Source organism: Schistocerca piceifrons, chromosome 1 (genome assembly GCF_021461385.2).
Source record: "Schistocerca piceifrons isolate TAMUIC-IGC-003096 chromosome 1, iqSchPice1.1, whole genome shotgun sequence".
Lineage (NCBI taxonomy): Eukaryota > Metazoa > Arthropoda > Insecta > Orthoptera > Acrididae > Schistocerca > Schistocerca piceifrons.
The window spans coordinates 868,207,565-868,228,899 of NC_060138.1; the positions used below are offsets into that span (position 1 = coordinate 868,207,565).

At 41.4% G+C, this 21,335-nt stretch overlaps 1 protein-coding gene across 1 annotated transcript in view; it reads right to left on the reverse strand.

Moving 5' to 3' along the window:
* The window catches only part of LOC124776086 (uncharacterized protein MCAP_0864-like), an 89,244-nt gene that overhangs the window by 52,765 nt on the left and 15,144 nt on the right, over nt 1–21,335 (reverse strand). The window contains exon 2 of the mRNA XM_047250931.1: nt 7,300–7,933. Within this exon, the coding sequence (XP_047106887.1) occupies nt 7,300–7,933 (634 nt within the window). The remainder of the gene's footprint in view (nt 1–7,299; nt 7,934–21,335) is intronic.

Here is a 21,335-nt window from a genome sequence, read left to right on the forward strand (position 1 = left end):
GTTATTTCATCCAGAATCTATAATTCACATCATTAACCCCCATCCACAACGTAAGAAGTATGATTCCGCACTGCTGTTGAGTCTGATAAATAATGTGGCTTTAGTAAAACATTCATCAACAACGATCATAGTTGTCTGAAATGCAACATGACTTTTATAGTATGGAGTGCATATGAAAATGTCCTGAATACAACACTTACAAAATTAGTCAATAGCCCGACTCGATGTAATTACAAGAGAAGGTTTATTTGCACAGAATTAAAACATTTTAGTTGGCAGAAATGGAGTTAGGCTCATACGTAAATAAGGGTGCATAGGCAAAAAAACAAATAAACAAACAAAAACAGATTTCTCCAGATTCCCCGATTAAAAATACGCTTTCCCGGATAAACTCTTTTATCGGCTGAAAATACACTATACCCCGGGTGAAAGTACATTTTTTCGTGTTAAGCGAGAATATATTTTCCACCGGAGTAGTCAAACTTATCAATCCTTTTAGCGGCAAAGGTTTTATACACTGGCGTAGAACACCCCGGCACTTCAGGAAATAAGACCCAGGAAAAGCCATTGCGTTTCGGAAAGGTCCTTGATGCGCGGCCACATGTACACTGTATATTTATGTATTACGAGATTATAAACACGTATTCCACTAAAGTACAGCAAAGTAGCTTCCGAAGCACTGAAATGGAGACTATGCTGTGCGGGCCGCTTTTGTCAGCCAATCATACCTCATATAACATTCTCACATGTAACATAAATCGTCTTGCATAAAAAGAAATTTACTTTGAAATTAACGCATCTCAAACCACTAATCGCAATATTTTCCCGCGAGCTGTTAGAAATGTAAACAGTTGTGTCGACCACTGTCACTGAAAGCAGTTTGTTGTTACGAAGTATTGCATAGTATTCGTCCTAAAGCCTTTGACACATTCTGCAGCCAGTAGACGCTTGTGTGTCCACTGTGTGTTCTTTTCTTCTTCTTTTTTTAATGGCGCATTTTCTTTGCAACTAATGTTTTGGTTTGGTGTTATTCTGTCGTTTATGTCTTATTGTTGCAGTATTATTCTGCGGACTAAAGTAAAATTCTTTGCTAGAGTATCAGATCTTATCAGAAAAATTACAAAAACTTAACTGAGAACCAGAACAATGACAAATTCAAGTATCCTAAAAAGTTTCCAGGATTTTCCTGGATGAAAAAATTCCTGCGTTTTTTCTGTATTTCCCGCTTGTCCCAGGATATATATATATATATATATATATATATATATATATATATATATATATATATATATATATATATATGCCGTAACGTTGCAGCTTTATTGTCGCTCAAAAGCTACACAGCGTGATAATAAACCCATGAATATAATGTACTGTATAGCTAAATGTCCGTACGAGATTTGGTGTTCGTAGCTTAAATCGATTCAGTTTCAATTAAAGGTCAATAAAATGCTAATCTCTCTTGAAATATTGCTCGCAGGCTCATAAACCTTCGCCTCTTGGGGTATTTATACATGTCCCGAACAAAAATCCGTAATCAGAACGACAGATCACGATTTAAAGACTAGGGTCCTGAAATGTCTGTGGGCGGCCGTTTCCCTGTGTCGTATCTCCTACCCTCCACCTCCAAACCCCTGTGCGTCACCTGCAGCTGCCATGAAATATTCCAGCTATTGCTTTGTGAACATAGCCTTCATACACATGTGTGCTAGATAAGGCTGTCAGCAAGACCTTTCGTGCTCCGTAATTTTTTTTCTGTACATATGTACTTTTGATAAAATACTATTAGTTGCACCAGATTCTCAATATATTTACCCAGTTTTGACTAAAGATTGAATAGTTTTGATCATGGTACCGATTTAAGCAAAATTCGTATTATTTGAATACATCTGAATATGGCTAAGACGGCAGCTATTTACTGATTAGCTGTTTCGTTTTAAGAGCTGGAAAAACACTGGGCTGTGATTGGTTGTCTCGAGTTAATGGCTGGTAAAATACTGGGTGGAGAGGTGAGTAGGGGAGGGGAGAGGAGAGGGGAGAGGTATGATGACATACGTACAAGGTCACTGATGACATCATGCAATCAAGGTTTGGACCAACAAGATACATGGGCCCTGTGGCGTGCATCACAGCAAGCGACACTATAGGTCTTAGGAGTTTCAGCAACCATCTCCGGCATAGAACAAGCTGTTACTACAGACGATTTCAATAATTTTTAACTCTATATTTAAATGCATGCAGGCTCTCGATAATACAGGACAAAGTTAATACCTGTAGTGGGTACCATTTCTTTGACAAGCCTTCATGTTGTATGTCGGACAAGGCAACTAGTGTGACATCAAGTTCACTGGAGGGCCTGTATTTCTCGTTGACCTCAGTCGAGGTCAAAGATCACCGATGACATCACAAGTTTTCATTACCCTGAATGTAGGCGACCCAACGGTCAAAATTGTTTCTGATATCCATTGCCTTTCTATTTACATTAAAATATATATTTGTAGAAAATCGATCTCATAAATTCGAAGTCTTTCACTAGGCACAACAGCAAGAAAAGTTCTATCATTCCGCTGTGTATCAGCGCACTTACGGATGTGAAGATATGGAGTAAGGAAAAAATGCAAGTATGTTCCTAATTGCTGTATCATGTTTTTATATCGCAGATGATATAGTGATTTTAATGGTTTTGAGTGTGTGTGTATGAGAGAGAGGGAGGGAGAGAGAGAGAGAGTGAGAGAGAGAGAGAGAGAGAGACAGAGAGAGAGATTATTTTCCGCACATTTCCACTTGTTTATTAAGCTTAAGGACCCTTTCTTCAATCGTTATTATTTGGATGAAAAAGATCCCTGTTGCTGGTGTTTCTATTAAGTAGTATTTCATTATATGCGTAATGCGTAAGGAAATGGTTACAGAAAAACAAATCCTTCAGGGAATTACCAGAAAAAAAAATCACAGAAGGATAAGCAAACAGAAATATACTGCAAAGTGATTAGAGAAGCCATATTGTTGCTACTTCACTACGATAAGTGATATTTTGTACTGTTCTGCAAAAGGTTATCTGTTACATATATAAAGCAGAGTGTATATGTATATGTCTGTTTAGGTTAGAGAATTCCCTCCCTAGGCCCGACAAGACGCCTCCTGAGACGCTGAAAGGTAGGAGTAGGCAAAATGCAACAGGGAATAACAATATTAATGTGCTAATAGTAAACTGCAGGAGCGTCTATAGAAAGGTCCCAGAACTGCTTCATTAATAAACGGTCACAACGCCCATATAGTACTAGGGACAGAAAGTTGGCTGAAACCAGACGTAAACAGTAATGAAATCCTAAACTCAGATTGGAATGTATTCCAGAGAGACAGGCTGGACAGTGAAGGGGGAGACGTGTTTATAGCGATAAGAAGCGCAATAGTATCGAAGGAAATTGACGGAGATCCGAAATGTGATATAATTTGGGTGAAGGTCACGGTTAAAGCAGGCTCAGACATGGTAACTGGATGTCTCTATAGGCCCCCTGGTTCATCAGCTGTTGTGGCTGAGCACCTGAAGGATAATTTGGAAAATATTTCGAGTAAATTTCCCCACCATGTTATAGTTCTGGGTGGAGATTTTAATTTGCCGGATATAGACTGGGAGTCTCAAATGTTCATAACGGGTGGCAGGGACAAAGAATCCTGTGAATTTTTTTTGAGTGCTTTATCTGAAAACTATCTTGAGCAGTTAAACAGAGAACCGACTCGTGGCGATAACATATTAGACTTTCTGGTGACAAACAGACGCGAACTATTTGAAACAGTTAACGCAGAACAGGGAATCAGCGATCATAAAGCGGTTACTGCATCGATGATTTCAGCCGTAAATAGAAATATTAAAAAAGGTAGGAAGATTTTTCTGTTTAGCAAAAGTGACAAAAAGCAGATTACAGAGTACCTGACGGCTCAACACAAATATTTTGTCTCTAGTACAGATAGTGTTGAGGATCAGTGGACAAAGTTCAAAACCATCGTACAATATGCGTTAGATGAGTATGTGCCAAGCAAGATCGTAAGAGATCGAAAAGAGCCACCGTGGTACAACAACCAAGTTAGAAAACTGCTGCGGAAGCAAAGGGAACTTCACAGCAAACATAAACATAGCCAAAGCCTTGCAGACAAACAAAAATTACGCGAAGCGAAATGTAGTGTGAGGAGGGCTATGCAAGAGGCGTTCAATGAATTCGAAAGTAAAGTTCTATGTACTGACCTGGCAGAAAATCCTAAGAAATTTTTGTTTTATGTCAAAGTGGTAGGTGGATCAAAACAAAATGTCCAGACACTATGTCACCAAAATGGTACTGAAACAGACGATGACAAACTAAAGGCCGAAATACCAAATGTCTTTTTCCAAAGCTGTTTCACAGAGGAAGACTGCACTGTAGTTCCTTCTCTAGATTGTCGCACAGATGACAAAACGGTAGATATCGAAATAGACGACAGAGGGATAGAGAAACAATTAAAATCGCTCAAAAGAGGAAAGGCCGCTGGACCTGAAGGGATACCAGTTCGATTTTACACAGAGTGCGCGAAGGAACTTGCCCCCCTTCTTGCAGCGGTGTACCGTAGGTTTCTTGAAGAGCGTAGCGTTCCAAAGGATTGGAAAAGGGCACAGGTCATCCCCGTTTTCAAGAAGGGACGTAGAACAGATGTGCAGAACTTTAGACCTATATCTCTAACGTCGATCAGTTGTAGAATTTTGGAACACGTATTATGTTCGAGTATAATGACTTTTCTGGAGACTAGAAATCTACTCTGTAGGAATCAGCATGGGTTTCGAAAAAGACGGTCATGTGAAACCCAGCTCGCGCTATTCGTCCACGAGACTCAGAGGGCCATAGACGCGGGTTCACAGGTAGATGCCGTGTTTCTTGACTTCCGCAAGGCGTTCGATACAGTTCCCCACAGTCGTTTAATGAACAAAGTAAGAGCATATGGACTATCAGACCAATTGTGTGATTAGATTGAAGAGTTCCTAGGTAACAGAACGCAACATGTCATTCTCAATGGAGAGAAGTCTTCCGAAGTAAGAGTGATTTCAGGTGTGCCGCAGGGGAGTGTCATAGGACCGTTGCTATTCACAATATACATAAATGACCTTGTGGATGAAATCGGAAGTTCACTGAGGCTTTTTGCGGATGATGCTGTGGTACATCGAGAGGTTGTAACAATGGAAAATTGTACTGAAATGCAGGAGGATCTGCAGGGAATTGACGCATGGTGCAGGGAATGGCAATTGAATCTCAATCCCTTATCATTTAGCTACAAAAGTAGCAGGTCAGCAACTGGAAGCAGTTAATTCCATACATTATCTGGGAGTACGCATTAGGAGTGATTTAAAATGGAATGATCATATAAAGTTGATCCTCGGTAAAGCAGATGGCAGACTGAGATTCATTGGAAGAATCCTAAGGAAATGCAATCCGAAAACAAAGGAAGTAGGTTACAGTACGCTTGTTCGCCCACTGCTTGAATACTGCTCAGCAGTGTGGGATCCGTACCAGATAGGGTTGATAGGAGAGATAGAGAAGATCCAACGGAGAGCAGCGCGCCTCGTTACAGAATCATTTAGTAATCGCGAAAGCGTTACAGAGATGATAGATAAACTCCAGTGGAAGACTCTGCAGGAGAGACGCTCAGTAGCTCCGTATGGGCTTTTGTTAAAGACCCTTCACCGAAGGGTCAAGCAGTATATTGCTCCCTCCTACATATATTTCGCGAAGAGACCATGATGATAAAATCAGAGAGATTAGAGCCCACACAGAAGCATACCGACAATCCTTCTTTCCACGAACATTACGAGACTGGAATAGAAGGGAGAACCGATAGAGGTACTCATGGTACCCTCCGCCACACACCGTCAGGTGGCTTGCGGAGTATGGATGTAGATGTAGATGTAGATGCAGATATCTCCTCCCAAACCCCTGGATCGATGTGTACCATATTTGACATAGAAACAGTAGGCCTCAGTACTAGCACTGTGGGATTTATAAACTCCCAACTTTACAAGGAGCAGAGACAAGAGCAAAAACTTGTTTTTCAGCCTCTGTCATATACACTGCCCTGCATGAAAGGCATTTTGTGTGGTAACAGTATCAGCCTCCCAAATCGACCTGCTTTGCAGAGGAGCCTGTATGGCAGGGGCAACAAACAGTTTTTCGGGATGTGACATGTAGGCTGCCCTGCAAGGCAGGTGTGTTGCGTTTGAATAGTATGGGCATGCTTTATCAACCTGCTTTGCATGACAGCCTGTAGACTAGGGGCAAATAAATGATTTTCAAGCCCCTGGTGTGGAGCCTGCCCTGTATAACAGGTATGTTTTGAGAGTAGTGTCACCATGTATTGCAGGAGCATGCCTGGGGACAGGTTGCAATGGGTAGAGGAGGGGATGGACAGAATAACTAGGAGGAGGCACAGGCAGAGAGAAGGGAGGAGGGGGACATACATGAGATAGAAGGAAGGAGTAGTGAGAAGGTTCAAAAGGAAGAGGGGGAGGTGCATATAGAAAGAGAGAGGGGAGCAAAATATGGTCAGAAGGAGGGGGAAGAAGATATGGTTAGAGCTAGGAGATGGAGGAAATAGACAAATGGAGGGGGAGAGGAGGTGAAGAGACAGACAGAGGAGAAGGAGCAGACAGATAGATGTCAGAGTATGAGGTGGATGCACAGTGGAAGAAAGAGGTGGACACAGAGAGATGGAGGAACAGGTGTGTTCAATATATGTGTTGAATGCATACATGGCTGAAGCCATAAGGGAAATTCTAGCATTTACGTAGTTGCAGATGTACAACCTCCTATGACAAAGTACCTCAAAAATAATAAAAAGTTGGTTATTTTGGAAGTCTAGTAGAATGTTTATTTGTTTCTCAAGATATAGATTGAAGTGTGAAAACCAAACCTAACAGATAACCTTGAAGGTGTAGGTTATATATTTTCAACATGTTTAAACCAAGAAGTAAATTGATTGAAAGCTCTGAATCTGATATACATATAAAAGATAATAACTAGCTAAGATTTGAACAAAGCAGTAACTGAATTTCTGTCAGCGTTTGCCAAAATATGATGAAACAAGTGGAATTAGAAAAAATCTTAGCCAAAATCATGCTTATCTACGCTATAACTCTAATAAGAGTAGAAGGGATGCATTTCCTCCAATAGAAATGTATTTACTACCCTATTTATGAAATTTATTTGTTAGTAAGGGAACAAAATTAACTTTATAGTGTAAATTGATTTTTGCAAAATATTTATTAATGTATGATATACATACCCTTCTTTTCACCTTCTGGTATTTTTGCTTCCAGTTTCGATTTAGATGTCATTCCAGGTTTTGCTTCCTTTTTAGTAGGAGCTACAGTTTTCTTTTTGGGAGCCACTTCTGGCTTTTTCTCGGTTTCAATCTCGGTTTTACTGACTGGAGCTTCATCAACTTTAACTTTTGATTTCTTCTCCTTTTTCTCTTTCTCTTTCTTTGGTTTCTTTTCAGGTTTTTCCTCTTTCACAATAGGAAGCGGCTCAGACTTAGTCACTTCTACGACGACTTCTGATTTGGAAGACTTGAAACCTTTTAGTTTCTCTTTAAGTAAGTTTAATTCTTTTTGATATCCATCACAATCACCCATACACTTCTCGAGTTGTTTTTTTAGCTCAGTAATTTCCTTGTTCATTTCAAATTTTACCGTATCTAGCTCAGCATTTTTTGCTTCTAAGTCTGCTTTCAGATTTTTAGTAAGCATATCATTTTGCTTCTGTAGTCTTGCAATTTCATCCTCGTACTCTTTTGCGTATTCGTCCTTATTCTTATCCTTATCCAAGTTTAACTGAAGTGTTTTGTCACTCTCTTGTAACTTTCCCTTCAGTTCATTTAGTTCAATCTGACATGTCTCCAAGTTTTCACGGTGTACCTGTAAATAATATTGCCATATGTGAATAATTACATCAAAAGCAAACTGTCGTCCCATGCTTACCGTTAAATAGCTAAACATAACTATACCCATACCATAGTGAAACATAAGATTTAATGTCGTTGTTGTTTGCATTTAGGGCACTGAACGTCGGGATTATCGGATCCCGTGTAATACTCTTTTAACACGAGTGAGCTACGAATTGGTAAAACTGTCTCAAAAAGACTGTATTAGTCATAAGATTAAATATTTGTAACTGGCAATACAACAAAAGTATCTTAAACTGTCACTCGGAAGTGTGTGACTAGCTGACACAGTAATAACATACACACACACACACACACACACACACACACACACACACACACACACACACACACACACACACACACATAGTTACACATGTGTGTACCAGTAGTTTAAAACACAGAACATACGCATTTAGGCTTAAAGTCCAATATCCATGTTCATTGACTGATTTATCACGAAACGTGATAAACTAACCGTTCTATAACATATTACATTCTATACCTAAAATGTTTATAGTTGTGATGATTCAGAAAATGGAGAAGAAGAAGCTAAAAAACGTCTACGTGACATTTATCAGTGAAACAAAAATATCTGATTTGAAGGCACACAAACAAACACTCAAAAAATTAAAAAGGGCTGACAATTGATCCGTTATAACCTACGGCTGGGATAGAATGGAACCACATTTACAACTCTAATACAGCGTCAGGGCAATGAGTAATTTACACTTCCTTGCAAGCTTAATTTCAAAATCTGATAAAATTTGTTAAAATCTGCAAAAACGCAAGTGGCAGAATGTTTGTAACTTAAGGCACAAAATTCATAGATGAGTTCAGTTTCATTTTCTTCGCTGTCAATTCCTGCACGATAGTTGCGCGCCCACAAATTGACACAAAGCAGAAGCACTCCTTGTCTTCAGTAGACCTCTAATACAAATATGAAGATGGTACCTGTTCTTTCGGACATTTTCTTCAGTGCAGATGCACTCACATTGCCCGAAGTCTTACGGGAATCGTTAGATTTACAGCGTCCGTCTCGTCTGCTCCACTTTCGACATTTTTTTTCTTACCTTAAATTTTCAATTCTTTTTGTTTTTCTCAGGCATAAATTTCTGTCTCCTTTTGGCCTTCTCATCTTGCCACAGCTACCTGCAGTTCATTCTCATAGGTAGAAGAAGTCAGAATCAAAGTACGACCCTTCTTTTATTTTGTCCGTATCCCTACTACCGCCCCAGCTATTGGAATGGCAACGAAGAATTATGGAGAAACATGAGGAAATGTTTTGGAAATTAAAGTGGAAGCTGTTGCTTCAACACGCCGGCCGAAGTGGCCGTGCGGTTAAAGGCACTGGAGTCTGGAACCGCAAGACCGCTACGGTCGCAGGTTCGAATCCTGCCTCGGGCATGGATGTTTGTGATGTTAGGTTTAATTAGTTCTGAGTTCTAGGGGACTAATGACCTCAGAAGTTGAGTCCCATAGTGCTCAGAGCCATTTGAACCATTTGTTGCTTCAACAGGCCTACTTCTGTCTTGTTGCGCAACCTGTTTCGACAAATTATCAGAGACAGGAAATATTGCTGGTTCTGCGACATTATCAGATGTAGTTGATGGGCTCAGCGTCCTGTCTTCCATAAGCTGGTGCTGATGGTAATATGTCCGCATCAGTGAAGACACTCACGTTGACACGCCGAAGTCCTGTAGCCTGAAACCCTTTGAGTGCAGAATCACAGCGGCATTTAGGAATTCCGAGCGAAAAAGAGATGCTACTTGACATAGAGTAACAACTTTTTCAGAATGTGTTCTGAATCACTTTCAAGTTTCTTGCTCGTAGTTGGAACTGAGGGGCTTTGCCATGGACACCTCAGGGGGTTGTGGCCTATGAAAAGAATTGGCTGGAAGACATACCATGACCACACAATATTGTTTCGCCAAAGTCAGTGGCATGGAGTCCCTTATCTACGTTCAGTGACCTTCTAGAATCAATAGCACCACATTTGGTCGACTTAGAAGACACTATGAATTTCTTGGTGGAAATCTCTGTGTTCATTCAGCCTGACACTGCATTCTGCTCAACCACCACTGGAAGACACAATGTGTACGATTTCTGTATTATTTACCTGGGGAGATCGATATAGTATGCACCGGCAGATGAAACGAATGTTGCTATTGTTACGGTTTCTCCCATCTCTAATGAGATAAGAACGCCTACTTGACGTTCTACTCAGGGAACAATTAGCTTAGAATGCCCCTTTGGGATTACACATATTCCAGTCTCGTGCAGTTATAAATGCGATCAATAGACAGCTTGGTCTTGTCGTAAGTTCCTACCAAAAGTTCAAAAACTTGGAAACATTTGCACGATTGAAGCCTATTGCTCGAGCACCAGCCTACGGCTTTTTAATCCTCAGGTCCGGATTTCTCGAAAGAAACTGGGTCATCCAGTCTTCATCCTCCATTTTCAGTTCTTTATTAAAAGGGTGTTTCGGTTTGTTTTCCTTTGCCAAGTGGAGCTCTAAAGCTCTGAACTCGTTTATTGTCAATCCAAACAATCTGGTCTTATAAATAACTGATAAGCTCTAATTCTTGCTCAGTCGTTAAAACACGAAAAATTTTTCCCGTTGACTCGTCAATTTGAAAAATCTGATTTTGAAGTCTATTCTGAACTGCTCTCTAAAGAGTTTCTTTTGGATCGTTGAACTGAATAGTGACTTTTCTAAGACCCACTTCCTAATTCACTAAAGATTTCATGGCCTCTTTCATATTTTCTGTATACCAACTTTGACGATTAGGTTTGTGTCCGTATTTTCTATCCAACAGTGAAAAAAAGAGCACTGTTACTAGCAACAATATGGAAAACCTGAAAATATGGTATTGTATCATGCGAGTGTTAGACCAAACATGGATACTAAAAAGTAAACATTAGGAAAGAATGGTTACGATAGTTGGGCAGAACAGAACCTCCTTCCGTTATGCCCAGTTACGTTCCGCCCAGACCTTTCAGTTTACGTACAGTTAAAAACCCACAAAGCGCTTTGAAACGTAAACATCGTCTAATCGTACTAAAATAATTGTTCAAAGATACGTTCTGAGATTTTAAGAAAGAAAGAAAACTAACAAATAAAGCGTTTTCGGCTACGTTCATATACGATGTGTAGATGGCATATTTGACCGATTGCCTGCTGGTGGGCAGTTCGGCTGCCTGGTGCAGGTCTTTTTATTGGCGTCACTTCGGTGACTTGCTCGTCGATGACGATGAAATGAAGACGAGGACAACACAGACACACCCAGTCCCGAGCGGAGCAAATCATCGACTTGGCCGGGAATGGATCCCACAGCTCCGTGATCTACAGTCAGCAACCCTAAACACTGGACTACGGGCTACCTTATAGTTAAAAAGCTTACTAATACTGCAATATGCACACCAAAAACAAGCGCCAAAACGTTACTTTTGTAACAACGAAAGATAAATTCTTCTACCGTGTCTTCTTGCCGTACTTGTCGCTTGGGAAATAGTTCCTGAAAGTTTTTCAACCCCTAGTTCTGCTGTGCCCCGTGGTCCCGTCCTACCCCGGCTTCCCCCACGTAAAGGTGAGTCCTAGCGCTGAATGTGGAAGTCACGTGTTAAAAGAGTACTTAAGCGTGTTAAGAGGATTTCATCTCTTCTTCGCGGTTGCATTGAGGTAGCTCATAGTCATGCTGTGGGCTTCATATGTCGCATCTTATTTTCACGCACACCCCGTTACTTATTTTCTGATCTGCGCATCATTCTGTGGCTCTGCAGCGCGGTAACAGCGTGCGTTGAGGACGGCACACGGCACCTACGGTTAGCCCTGTGCAGACTTCCTTCGCCACTGTATGAGAAATTTCGTTTCGCTAGATTCCTGCGTGGCTGGGTACCCAGCCGAACGCCTCTACTTTCCCTGTAACGAGTAAATGGTGTCCTTGTGTCTTTGGACAGCTTTGTCTGTTGAGTACCAGGGCTGAGTGCAACAACCATGTCTCAACAACTTCACTGTCTCCAGAATCACATAAAGTTCAATGTCAAAGGTAGGGAACACATCTGAAAGACGGATTCTAAGACACAGTCAAGGAAAACGGGGACGCGGTCTGTATTATCCCGTGCTCAGACTCCTCTGAGTTTATAACCCTAAATTTACTATTCTCGTCAAGGCTGGCCAAGGCCGCCCCTATCTCTCACTGAAAGGAAATTATTATAGTGTAGTCGAGTGTTTTCCTCTCAAGAAAATGATTTAAAAGACGGTTTTACGCAGGTTTTTTAACAAGGTCGGAACTGGAACTTTCGTGTGACTACTTACAAGTGGTCATTCGTCTTCACAAATATTTAAAATACTCCGTAACACCAGGTCTAGCCCTCGCACCCCTACAAACTATCGTATGGGCGCCATTTATCCTCGTATATATCTACATTTATTCTCGGCAACCCACATTAAAGTATGGAGGAGACTGCTTGCTGCTTCCATGCTGTTCCATAAGCAACCCGTGCCTCCCTGTCCGTGCCAAATATCGAGCACCTCAGGGCGTTGGGTACTGGTTTGCTGAAGCCGGGTTTCCTCAGATGGGAACTGGTGAGTGCCACTAGCCTTCCGTTTCTGTAAGCTAAGTACATGCCTGAGCGACCGTCACATGGCGCGGCGTTGGAATGTTCTTGGCTTAACCACACAAATCGTGAAGATGGTACAAACTTCTATGAAAATAACTGTAACACCAAGATGTACCGCTTTCTGGCAGAATGGACTGCTGTTGAGGACAAGCAGTCGTTAGCAAGCCACCGGCCAAATCTCAGTTTCTAATTCTTACCGAAAAAGTGTAATTGACTGTTAATTTCCTAGCTACAAGTGGGCCGCAAATGGATTCCACACTACTTTTTAACACGACCAGCGGTTCGGAAGGCCCGTTGGGCAGTCATCACATGCAAAAAAATAAGATAACTCTTGTCACTAGTTCACCAAAGACATCTTCAAAGAACAACGTTAAAGATATTAGTAAGATGCCTCTTTCAACGACGAAAGATTTATTTATTATTTATCAGAGGGCAAGAAATCTGTAAAATAGCTGATTTTTCAGATGAACAAAGCTCAGAACTATGCGCAGGAACGAGAAAGCAAGATACTCCCAAGCTAGCAAGTTGCTATCTCTAAGTTCCTACAAAGTATGTGAAAAATATAGAGGTACACACAGTCCTAAACTATAATAAAGGTGTAGTCAGTTGCCGGGCTGTAATCCATATCGACACCAAAGAACTAACAAGAATGGGGAATTGAAAGTGTGACTCAAGTCAGGGTAAGGGCACCATACTGAGGGGCGATATTCAAGAATCGGTCGGGTTTTTAACTAACTCTTTCATGGGTGGACTACGCTTCCTGCAGATACGTCCCATTAATTTCAAGTCTGGCGTCTGCCTTTCCTACGATTAGTTTATTGAAGTTGTCTCGCTTCGAATCAGTCCATACACATCCTCCCAGTAATTTAATGGATGTGACTGTTTTCAGTGATTGATCTGTAATAGCGAAATCAAAGAAAAATTAGTATTTCCGCTTTTACGCACAAAATCCTGTTTTTTAAGCTAATAATCAACTGCTAATATCTGCACTAAACGTCTATATTCTGCAGCGCGTTTGCGTTTCACCACACTTAGCTAACGTAGTGACTTCTATAGATAAAACAGAATCACTCACCAACAGGCTCATGGAGATTCTAACGTTGTTCAGTAGGTCACATACAAGTAAATTGTGAACAGTGATGGTCTATGTAGTAATTCCTTAGTCAAGATACTTTACATCAGAAGTTTTCTCTTTGTTAAGAACTACATGCTATGTTATATTTTCTAGGAACTATTCCATCCATTAAAGCTGGTCCGAGAATCTACACGCTGGTATATTGTTTATTAGTCGTCAGTGCTGCAAGTTTCAAACGCCTTTCGTAAGTCAAGAAACACGACAACTACGTGGGCGCTAGTACCTCTGTCTTTGGCGTATCGTGAATAAACATCGTGGTTCAAATGGTTCAAATGGCTCTGAGCACTATGGGACTTAACATCTATGGTCATCAGTCCCCTAGAACTTAGAACTACTTAAACCTAACTAACCTAAAGACATCACACAACACCCAGCCATCACGAAGCAGAGAAAATCCCTGACCCCGCCGGGAATCGAACCCGGGAACCCGGGCGTGGGAAGCGAGAACGCTACCGCATGACCACGAGCTGCGGGCTAAACATCGTGAGCTGAGCTCCAAATCTACATCTACTTCCATATACATACTGCGCAAGTATGGTGCTTGGGTCTACCATTACTAAGTAGTTCCCTCCCTGTTCCACTTGTAAACAGTGAGAAGGGAAAAGACTGACTGTATACCTCTGAACGAGCCATAATTTTTCTCATCCTCTGTTCGTGGTCCTTACGCGAAATGTACGAGGGCGGCAGTATGACCGTTCTGCAGTTAGCTTCAGATGCTGGTTCTCTAAACTTTCTCAATAGCTTTCTTCGGAAAGAACATCGTCTTCCCTCCAGGGATTTCCATTTGAGTTCACAATGCATCTCCGTAATACTTGTGTGGTGATCAAACCTACCACTAACAAATCTAGCAGCCCGCCTCTGTATTGCTTCGGTATCTTTCTTGAATCCGACACGGTGGGGATAACAAACACTAGAGTAGTACTCAAGAATGGCTCGGAATGGTGTTCTACATGCCGTCTCTTTTACAAATGAACCACACTTTCCTAAAATTCTCCCAATAAACCGAAGTCGTCCATTCGCCTTCCTTCTCATTACATATCGCTTTGCAACGTTACGTCTAGATGTTCTACATGACTGTGTTTTGTGGAACCCATATCGATTCCCACAAACGAAAATTTCGTCTCAAGAATTGTCATGATACGCGGATATAAAACGTTGACAGCATATTGACTGTAGTTGCGTGCATCTGTTCGATGTCCCTTGTTGGAAACAGAACTGATCTGACGATTTTTCCAGTCACTTTGAAAAGTTCGTTTGTTCAATAAGCTACGACAGATAATTGCCAGAAGTAGTACAAATTCTTTAGTATACGCAATACAGAATTGTATAGGCGCGTACGAGACTGACTGTCTTTACCAATTATTCATCATGGTGTGTATATGAATCGGAAACAGCCTTTGAACTCAAACGGTAGGCGTCGTTCGTACCAACATTTGGCTTGATTTGCGTGAAGCCTTCAACGACTACCGTAGTAGAATATTATCGAACGATCTCCCACAAAGCACGAAGATATTCTGGTGAAATGTAGTGGTATTAATGGCACTAAAATTACATCCATGGATTACACAGGAACTGAAAGGGAAGGTTGCAGAATTAAAGCAGTAATGATAAACTCCGTTTTCAAACGTTCCTTTACAAATAAAAATCCAGAAATATTGCCTCAGTTTGATTCTTGCTCCACTTTAAAGACGACTGAAATAAAGCTTTGTCAGAATGATATACAGAAACAGCTGAAATAGCTAACAGTGAACTAACTTTCAGGGTTCAATGGAATCCCTATCAGTTCCATGCAGAGTTTGCAGCAGAGCTATCCCCTCTACCGTAGATCAATCGAACAAAACACTGTGCCTAATAGTTAGAAGAAAGTGCAGGTCACACCAGTGTATAAGAAGGGCAGCAGATGTGATTGATCCACAATCCTACCGTCCAGTATCTCTGGGAACCCTCTTTTGTAGAATCCAAGAAAATATTTTAAGGTCAAACGTAGATAGGTATCTCGAACAGAATGCCAGTCAGCATGAATTCCGAAAACATCTGTCATGCGAAACGCAACTTGCAGTTTTTCCACATGATATCCTGAAAGCTACAGATAAAGGAAATCAGGTGGATGCAGTATATCATTTGAACCGCTACCACTCCTTCGCTTATTTTCGAAAGCACGAATACATGCGGTATCAAACGAAAATTGTGAGTGTATTGAGGACTTCTTCGCAGGGCGCACGCAGCATTTATATTGAATAGAGAATCATCAGAAGATGCAGAAGCAACTTCCAGTGGGCGCCAGGGAAGTATGTGATCCTTCTTGTTCATGTTGAATATTAATGAGCTTGCGGACAATATTAATAACAACCTCAGCCTTCCGCAGATGATGAAATTATCTACGAGGAAGAGTCGAGAATTATCTGCACTTTTCGTTCTATGATGTATTTACAGTTAAATTAAATAGTGGTTCGACATACGTTATCTTTTTATAAACTCGCCTCCGTTTTCGATGCATTTGTTCCAGCCGACCAAAAGCTTGCGTATTCCTGCCAAGAAGAAGGTTTCTGGGTGGTCGCGGAGATAATTTTTGGGCCGCTGTCTGCATCTCAATACGTGATAAACTGGACAACCTCGCGCAGTATCCTTGAGCCAGCCAAACAAATGAAAATCGGAGGGCGCAAGATCTCAGCTGTAGGGAGGGTTTTCCAACAGCTCAAAATCCAGTTTCATGGTAGTTTCAATGGTGTAGTGAGCCGTGCACGAGCGACACTTGTCATTAAAAAGCAATATTTCGTCTGACAACAGCCCACAAACTTTATGTTAATCGCTGTTCCCTTCGTCATGTACTAACAGCCCAGCAGTAATGTTTTCGTTGTCACTAACAAAAATCAATTAAGATGGACAAAGTCGAACGACGCGTGCACGACTGGAGTCCGCACCAGCTGTAAGTGCACATATACGTAAGGTGATATACAAATATTAATGTTGTGTCATACAAATGTGTATACAATTTTCGACATTTCTGAAAAAAAGCTGTAAAACTATTGTGTCAAATCTTAATAAACTTCCCCAGTGCCGTAGTTCCTTTCTTGCGTAAAACTTTCCTCAAACGCCGCATTCACTGCATTACACCTACCAAAGGATTGTAACTCTCTCGCCATGTCTTTTTCCAGTGCTGCAGTTCCTTTTCTTGCGGAAAACTCTTCATCTCAGAGTAGCAGTTGCACCCAACGTTCTCAGTTACAATAAGGTCTAAAACGTCACTGTATTGGCGGAGCTGTTATTTGCACTCTGGTGATTCATGTAAAAAGGCGTCCGACGTGATTATGGCCCCACGTCGGGAATTAACAGTCTTTGAAGGCGGAGTGGTAGTTGAATCGAGAGGCATAGGACATTTCATTGCGGAATTTGCTAGGGAATTCAATATTCCAAGCTCGACAGTGTCAAAGTGTGCCGAAATTTCAATTCGTAAAAGCTGATGGTAGGATCCGAGTATGACGCAGACCCCACGAAGCCATGGACCCATGTTGTCAACAAGACACTCTGCAAGTTGCTGGTGGCTCAATATTGGTGTGGGCTGTATTTACATGGAAAGGTCTAGTTCTCTTGTTCAACTGAACTGATCATTGACTGGAATTGTTTATGTTCGGCTACCTGGGGACAATTTGCAGCCATTCATGGACATCGTGCTCCCATATAACGATGGAATTTTTATGGATGATAATGTGGCATGTCAGCAGGCCACAATTGTTTGCGACTGGTTTGAAGAACAGTCTGGGAAATTTGAGCCTATGATTTGGCCACCCAGATCGCCCGACATGAATCCCATCGACGTAGTCAAGAGGTCACCTCGTTCACAAAATCCTGCAGTGGCCAAACTTTCACAATTATGCACAGCTATGGAGGCATAATTATGTTTTTATAATACGTCAAGCATCACCATGTTAAAATAGCAATGCTCGTCTTACACTACTGGCCATTAAAATTGCTACACCACGATGATGACGTGCTACAGACGTGAAATTTAACCGACAGGAAGAAGGTGCTGTGACATGCAAAGGATTAGCTTTTCAGAGCACTCACACAAGGCTGGCGCCGGTGGCGACACCTACAACTTGCTGACATGAGGAAAGTTTCCAACCGATTTATCATACACAAGCAGCAGTTGATCGGCGTTGCATGGTGGAACATTGATGTGATGTCTCGTGTAAGGAGGAGAAATGAGTACCATCACGATTCCGACTTTAATAAAGGTCGGAACGGATTGTAGCCTATCGCGATTGCAGTTTATCGTATCGTGGCATTGCTGCTCGCGTTGGTCGCGATCCAATGACTGTTAGCAGAATATGGAATCGGTGGGTTCAGGAGGGTAATACGGAACGCCGTGCTGGATCCCAACGGCCTCGTATCACTAGCAGCCGAGACGATAGGCATCTTATCCGCATGGCTGTAACGGATCGTGCAGCCACGTCTCGATCCCTGAGTCAACAGATGGGGACGTTTGCAAGACAACAACCATCTGCACGAACCGTTCGACGACGTTTGCAGCAGCATGGACTATCAGCTCGGAGACCCTGGCTGCTGTTACCCTTGACACTGCATCACAGACAGGAGCGCCTGCGATGGTGTACTCAACGACGAACCTGGGTGCACGAATGGCAATACGTCATTTTTTTTCGGATGAATCCGGGTTCTGTTTACAGTATCATGATGGTCGCATCCGTGTTTGGCGACATCGCGGCGAACGCACATTGGAAGCGTGTATTCGTCATCGCCATACTGGCGTATCACCCGGCGTGATGGTATGGAGTTCCGTTGGTTACACATCTCGGTCACCTCTTGTTCGCATTGAAGGCACTTTGAATAGTGGACGTTACATTTCAGATATGTTACTATCTGTGGCTCTACCCTTCATTCGATCCCTGCGAAACCCTACATTTCAACAGGATCACGAACGACCGCATGTTGCAGGTCTTGTACGGGCCTTTCTGGATACAGAAAATGTTCGACTGCTGCCCTGGCCAGCACATTCTCCAGATCTCTCACCAATTGAACACGTCTGGTCAATGGTGGCCGAGCAATTGGCTCGTCACAATACGCCAATCACTACTCTCGATGAACTGTGGTATCGAGTTGAAGCTGCATGGACAGCTGTACCTGTACACGCCATCCTAGCTCTGACTCAATACCCAGGTGTATCAAGGCTGTTATTACGGCCAAAGGTGGTTGTTCTGGGTACTGATTTCTCAGGATCTATGCACCCAAATTGCGAAAAATGTAATCACATGTCAGTTCTAGTATAATATATTTGTCCAATGAATACCTGTTTGTTATCTGCATTTCTTCTTGGAGTAGCAATTTTAATGGCCAGTGGTGTATTTAATTATTTGTATACAATTCGTTTCATTTCATTATCTATTTGTAGATTTTCTTTGGTGAAAGCGAAAATGTCCTTTCGTTGTTTCAGTTTGAATTCGGTAGCAGACTCAGCTGAAAAAGTCATAATATTACATAAATGAGTAAACCATACTGACCAATTTTGCTGTATCTGTGGATCCGGGACGTTTTCCAACCAGAAACGTCGTATAACTTACATCACTATTCAGACAGCCTACTAGCATTATTCTGATGCGAAATTTGGTGATTAAAATAAACCGTGAACACCTCATATGTGCTTCATTCCTGTTATGCAAATTTACATGGATGGATCAATAAAACTGGACATTCAATGCCTTTTGTCTTGCCTATGATTTTTAGGAAACCACCAATTAGGTAACAACTGCTGTTTTTTTTTCGTGCTACCTGCTATACAAATACGTGTTTCAACAGACAACGTTCCGTCTGCTATCCGCCCACTCCACATGGGGACTACGAGTACCTGCCTCTGCCTGTACCGAATCCAGCAGGGAATTGCAGTCTGGATGTCGATGAAGCCAAAAAGCAGGAAACATCACAGGAGCCTGATTTAGTAGCTGAATCAATATCTGAGACACACAGACTAACTCAAGGTGATCTGAGTGATTTAATTCGAGACGTAGACCCGCCAAAAATCAAAGCTTAGTTTCTAGGCTGAATCAGTGGAACATTCTAGAACCACGTACTAATGTGTCAGTGTACAGCAACGGAAGAAAGATTTAGTTAAATATTTTGAATAGGAGAAAGACTGAAATGTCTTTTGGGACGTGAGTGGTTTGATGACAGCTTTGAATGTTGTGCATGACCAGAAGACTGGAGGATATTCATAGAGGCATCAAAGCTTAGTTTAAAAGCTGTATTGCTATATAATGAGAATTATATGCCTTCAATTCCTGTAGGCCATGCCATCAATATGGGGAAACGTATGCCAATAGGAAATTTTTGGGTGTGGAGTTCTGATGCACAAAATACTGCTGTTTGCTACGTGAGTGGAACACTCACTATACATCCGCACACTGTCTCACAAAATATAAGTCTCCAAGAGATACTCTGTAACAGGGGTAGAAGAATGTCCAGCGCAGTTCGCTGGTATATCGAAATAAAATTGTACTGCCGCCTTAACACATAAAACTTGGCTTCATGATGAACTTTGTCAAGGGAAAGTCCTCCAGGGCAATGAGAAACAAATTATAAAAGCCTTTAAAATATTTGTGAATGACTTCTTGGGTAAAAGAAAAATCATATTTAATTGGTGAACAACATGCCGGACAAACATCATTGCTTGGTTGCAACATGTCATTGACAAGGCACTTTCTCCACTCGCATTCAGAATTTTTCCCGGAAAACTGCGGTGCAGTGAGTAATGAGCATGGTGAACGGTTCCACCAAGTCATATCACCAATGGAACGAAGATATCAGGTATATTTTTGCATGTAGTGACAAATTCTCCTCGCAGCTGCGGTGAAACTGAGCATCTAAAACGAAACAAGAATTGTAATGAAAACAGCCAAAACTGGCTGTCAAGAATGCAACAGTGTGATAACTGGTATTACAGAAAGTTATTGAACGATACTATATAGGCAGGATAAATGACTGGTTTTCAAGGTCACTGTGATACTTTAGGGGCAGTATTTTTATATCTTAATAAATTCGTTGCCAATAAGTTCTTTACACAATGTTCTACGATTTGCAGTAAAATATAGGCAAATGTGTGTTCATCTATAAAAAATGCGGATACGTATGAGTAGAACACGTCCATTGAAGGTATTGTATAAACTTAGTTATGTACAGTACACACATAATTCATCCATCCCAGGAATCGCAAATCTCGATTATTTTTGCCTGATATCGATACAGCCATGATATAGTCTACCACTTTTTCATAAAAAGGGCTCTCAGCGAAAGGACAGACAGAAAGTTGAATAACAAATGACAACAGAAATATTTTTTCATGTGTTATAATAACACATTAACATTTTTCTGTTTTTTTTTTTTCCTTTTCTTGTGCTGTGGAGCCTTGCTTCCTGACATATATCATGATTCTAGGGCAAAAGGAAGTACCCCATAGGTTTTGAAGAATGAGTTAGAGAATACCGAAATATCTGACATAAATGGCTGTACCTTTTGACTGCACTCACTTAGAAGCTTCAGGCTTCTACACTGCCAAGGGACTATAGTCCTTAATGTGTGACATAAATTACAACTTGATACGTTTATCCGT